The sequence below is a fragment of the Rhamphochromis longiceps genome, linkage group LG7, assembly GCF_057381845.1.
Source record: "Rhamphochromis longiceps isolate RC_006_pf linkage group LG7, R_longiceps_female_GT1.1, whole genome shotgun sequence".
Lineage (NCBI taxonomy): Eukaryota > Metazoa > Chordata > Actinopteri > Cichliformes > Cichlidae > Rhamphochromis > Rhamphochromis longiceps.
The window spans coordinates 23,853,545-23,858,979 of NC_140563.1; the positions used below are offsets into that span (position 1 = coordinate 23,853,545).

General features: G+C 37.3%; 1 protein-coding gene across 1 annotated transcript; it reads right to left on the reverse strand.

The window, feature by feature from the left end:
* Positions 1–209: 209 nt before the first annotated feature.
* Positions 210–5,161, reverse strand: LOC146665342 (uncharacterized). Its single transcript, XM_085412954.1, has 2 exons — positions 4,995–5,161; positions 210–3,564 (listed from the first exon to the last, which is right to left on the reverse strand). Exons 1-2 carry the CDS (start codon positions 5,067–5,069, stop codon positions 1,789–1,791), a joined length of 1,851 nt encoding a protein of 616 aa, XP_085269080.1. The 5' UTR covers positions 5,070–5,161; the 3' UTR covers positions 210–1,788.
* Between the last annotated feature and the right edge of the window lie 274 nt (positions 5,162–5,435).

Consider the following 5,435-nt stretch of genomic DNA (forward strand, 5'->3'; position numbering starts at 1 on the left):
TTCTATAAACGTATCATTGTTAATATTTAAAGTCGTTATGCCTTTTGGGGAGCTTTTAGTGCAATTATATTAAAGCAAAGCTATTATAATCATTTACCCATATGAAGATCCATCACTTAATTATTAATGTATTTCACTTCTGTTAGTTGTAAGATATTTTAGCTGGTTTTTCATGTAAAATGACCACGAATCATTGCTATACTGATTCAGTGTTAGCTGTTGTATACAAGGCTCCTTCATGATATGAATCCTAAAATTATAAGAAACATACCAAAAATATTTTGACTTTTATTTGTAGTATCCCAGCAACAATGCAACAAAACAGTTCCTGCAAGTGGAACCAAGTTATTGTCCCATTAAGTGCAACATGTTTTACATTTATATTTGTGTATCTTTATGAAATATTTGAAATTAAAAATAAATGGTATTCTTCCATGTTACTGAGCTCATGTGTGGCAGTCTCTTGAATTCTGGCATGTTCAAATAGATATGGAGTTTGATGAACATATTCAAAACAACAATACAAATGTACTGTGTACAGTAACATTTTATTGGAAAAAGTTTACAAGAAACCTGTTCTTTCCAATGCCAATAACATGGCTAAAACTCATAACCGTATAAGCTGCCCTGTAACAAGAATGACTCAACTTTTAAAACAAACTTATAGATCTCATATAGTCTTGTTATGCATCAGTATACATCAGTGACTTACTGTAAAGACCATGAACACTGGCTATTGTGGTATCACATATTCCTTCAGTGTCATCTATGGTATAGAAATAAAAACAAGTGTGAATGACTGAGAACATACATGCATACAAATAAAAATGCATAATTTCTGGCAGTAACAAGACATTTTTTCAGGTGTTAAGATTAATACTATATCTGAGAACATGACAATTTGGCATTACAAAAGGATGCCTGAATAATCACAGTACTTGACCACTGCACTGAAGTGTACAGTGTTTATTTATGATCTCAGTAATCAATAACCATCTTCAAAACAGACTGAATCCTTTAAGCAGCTTGAATCAATTTGATGGATGAATAACAGGTATGCTTAGAAACAATATGACATTAAGAAAATACTGGAATTTAAAAAAATATTTTCACCAACTTTATATGGAACCTTTGTAATCAACAACAAATGCCAAACTTTGATACCTTAACCTACCTTAACTAAAAATTGCATATACTGTAAAGCAAAATGTTTTCAGACATGACAAATGCTAAAGTATAAAATTGTACTTATTCCTTTTACAATACAGTGTTGCATAACAGCATTACTTTTACGTTATAACTATGTTCAGTTTTAGCCCTGACCTAATAAGAAAATACCATCTGAATGAATTAGTCTTTCTACTAATTACTTACAAAAGTATTTGACTGTGCTGAGCTCTCACACCACACATGGTGCATTAAAGAACGTTTAAGAGCAGTTTAATTATAGTTTATAGATCTTAAGTAATCTTTCTTCATGCTTTTGCTGAAGGTTTCTGTCTTACAGCTGGAAAGCTTGGATTTGGTGAAGACAGCTCTGGATATGGTAGTAAACAGTGTACCTGTTCGTTTTGTTTTGTGACTGTATTATGTAAAACTCAAAATGATAAAAGAAAATGAAATATTAGCCAAAACTAGACTTCTAACAGAGATGAGAAACTTCTCTCTAATTAAAAAAAGTATACTGTATAAGTTCAAAATACATAAAAATACATATTCCTAACATCTCTTTACAGTTATGCTCTAGTGTGCATGAGCAGTTCAAATGTAGCGCATTGCTGTGAGAGTCTAAACAATGTCCATCACCCAGACATTACTTTCAAGAACTGCATTAAATTCAGAACGAAAATCTGGGAAGTTTTCATAGCTGTTAGCTAGCTGCAGAACATTCCCACACGTGCGTCCGACTGGTCTTCTTGTAAACTCTGTCATATCTTGAAATTCCACATAAATACTGTTTGTTACTATAAGGTCAGATCCGGTGCAGAAACGCATGAATTTCTGAAGTTTAATGTTATCCAGCTCTCTGATGAATCTTTTGAGATGATTTTTCACTTCTTTTTGTTGTGGAGTCAAATCCACAGCAAATTTCAGCAGCTGGCACACTTTTTTTGAAGTTGGTTGCAGTTCAGAGAATAACTTGGTCAGTCCCTCCGGACTGAGGGAGATATGGGGGTCGATGATCTCCCGCCAGCAGTCAATAACAAACATTGGTTTTTGGACAAGCTCTTTGTGTGCTATTTCATCAAGGATTGTAGGAAGAGTCTCAGCAGTGATTCTTTTTCTACAGCCATAACTGTCAAGAATTTCCACAAGATCATCCAAGTCAACTGCAGAGAAATCTTTTACTGCTTCCATCAAAACATCACATTCTTGGCTGCTGACAAACTGTAGAAAGTGTGCTTTAAGATCACTGTAAACACCACTGAAAAGCACTTGTTCCATAAAAGGGATTGCAAGTTTATTTGGAAAATACTGACATTCTTGGTAACCTTTCAGGAGTATTCGCCCAACTGCCTTCCATTTTTCAGCAGGAAAATCATGGCGAATGAATGGCACTTTAATGGTTGCACCTAGGGTGCATCGCTCATAAAATTCATGCCAGAAGCATGTGAGTACATCTCTTAGTATTCCTGATCCAGTGCCTGGTTCTTCTGTGTTGTCTGGAAGTATGCGCTTCACATTCAGTGTTTTGGTCAAAATCTCCTCATCAGAGAAAGCAGTAATCATGTCATGTAAAGTGTCAGTATGACGTATGGTGATTGTTATTATGTTCTCTGAATTAGGTGGACTGAGGGGTACAAGAAAACCCTCATAGACTAATGTGTCTTCTGTATCTTCTTCAGCATCAAAAATTGGACCAAAAGTAATTTCTGGATCATCTAAAATTTCTGAACCAGCGATGACTTCATCAAAATTACCCCTGACTTCCCCCACTTGCAATGGATTAATATTACTGCCACTGCTTTCTGAGACAAACACCACTTCAGATGTCTCGCTGGCATCTTCTTCAGGATCTTTTGGTTTTGTTGCAATGTAGAAGCGTAACATTGTCAGTCTCGCTGCCTCATACATATTGCCAATAGACTGGCAGGTATCATCAGTAAGGTGGTTCTGTTTAAAGTCCCAAACCTCAAACTCAAAATCTGTTTCACATCCCTTAGGAGATATGCCATTAGGAAAAAAAAGTTTCTTTCCTTCCTGAAGAATATCTTTTAATCCAGCATCAGTGGCCATTTGAATTTTTCTAGTGCCACCTCCCTGCTTCGCTCTCACCTGTTTGGCTATTTTTCCATCACAATGTATCCATCCTATCTCAACATTGCGTGTTGCTTTTTGCTTCTTTGTCTGTCTTATTCCTGCATCTGTATGTGAAGTGTTCTCCTTTGGACTTTCTTTTCTGGTTTTCATTTTCTCACGAAGTTTTTGCAGAAGTCCTAGTTTTCTTTTTGACAGTGGTTGCTTGCTTTTGCAGAAATTGAAGACGGCAATTCGGTCTCCGTACGAGGGAATGTAGTTTGCCAAAGTTGCGTCATCCATCAGCGCTATGACGTCACAGTCAATCTGCACACAGGAAGAAAGAAAAGACAGTCATTTTCTGCAACATTTACGCTGCAAAGCAATATTACAGTTAAGCCTCTTAGGCCTCGTTAATGCCAGTAGGAGAGTATTGACTGTAGTTATCAGAAAAGCTATCTATTTTATGCAGGGCGAAACACAATAATGAAAGAAGCAAACTAAGGCATAGCCTTTCAGTAAATAATAAATCCTCTTCTGTATTTAAAAAAAAGCGGGACTTGATTGGTTATGATGTAGGTAGTACGTCTTCTAAGGATGTTCTACGACACTGTGGTGGCATCTGCTGTCTTTTATGTTGTGGTCTGCTGGAGTGGTGGAATGGCAGAGAGGGACAGGGGGAAACTTAACAAACTGGTCGGGAGGGCCAGCTTTAGCGGTCTGCTAAAGTCCACTGAGCAGACTGGGGAGGAGAGGATGTTGTCTAAGCTAACATCCACCATGGACAACACCTCCACGCTCTCTGCATGAGACTGTACGACCACTGAGCAGCTCGATCAGCAGTAGACTTTTGTGTACACGCTTGTGTACATAGCTCTGTACATTTTTATCTGTACATATGAATGTTACTTATGTATGTAAGACTATAACGCAGAGTCATAAATACACAGTCCATTTAGTCATTTAAGCAAAGGTATTACACATAGAACACAAAGTAACATTGTAAATCAGTCTTTGGCACAATATCGGGATTATTTCGTTATTTATTTTTGTGTTTATGCGAACAATATGCCTGATTTGCGACTTTCTGCACTTCTATTGGTTGTGCGAACAAACGTCACGTCACTCCGCGGTCAAAGTTCAACCCGGCAGCGCTCCTCAGCCAGCACTTTTATATATAGGAGAAAGATGATGTCATTCTGACATTATAAACAGTTTGCTCATTTCTTCCGACACTGTACCACTAACGTATACACAGTTACATGCACTACATTAGTTTGTGTTAGCTAACATGTTGTGAGGGGATCGTCAGTCGGCCACCGTCAGAACAACAACCGGGGCTGTGTCGGTGGCTGTGTATGAACGCCACCCATTTTTCTGAGTGAAATATCCGCATAAACATTCATTACAGCTTCTCTCCTCCGCTGTACTAAGTGTAACTTACTTGTACACATCAAATATATCAGTGATATTGGCAGGCGGCTAGCATCTGTAACACAGCTCCGCTTAACTGCCTTGAAAAACTCTGAAATAGTAGAACAATAAAATAAAATGCAACGAACCCATCTGGGATGATCCTGCGATCAACAACAGTTAAAACGTCAATTCACCTAGTATACTGTAACATCGTGAAACACGTTCATTCCTATATAACATTATAAGCTAACAAGCATGCTAACAGCTAACCGTAACTGTACCGTAACTGTTTTCCTGTAAAAATAGGAGACACCAAACTATTTCTCTTTTTTGTTACTCACCTTCTGCTCTTCCATTAATAAAATAGCATCTTCGGGGACCCCTCGGCCACGCAAAAAGTCACTTATATCCACCATATTTAGTGAATTAGTTCTCCACCTGCCAAACTGGACACATCGCTGTCACCGAAGCTGGAAGCCTGCAGGTGCCCACCTCAAAATTCTGAGATTAAAGTCAGAATTCTGACTTTAATCTCAGAATTCTGAGAAAAAAGTCAGAATTCTGAGATTAAAGTCAGAATTCTGACTTTAATCTCAGAATTCTGAGAAAAAAGTCAGAATTCTGAGAAAAAAGTCAGAATTCTGAGATTAAAGTCAGAATTCTGACTTTAATCTCAGAATTCTGAGAAAAAAGTCAGAATTCTGAGAAAAAAGTCAGAATTCTGAGAAAAAAGTCAGAATTCTGAGAAAAAAAGTCAGAATTCTGAGAATAAAGTCAGAATT

Excerpts from the sequence above, each read along its gene's own strand:
- LOC146665342 (XM_085412954.1), bottom strand. The coding sequence starts at position 5,069 with ATGGTGGATATAAGTGACTTTTTGCGTGGCCGAGGGGTCCCCGAAGAT. Across the intron at positions 3,565-4,994 it reads TATTAATGGAAGAGCAGAAG|ATTGACTGTGACGTCATAGC; the intron begins GTGAGTAACAAA and ends TCCTGTGTGCAG.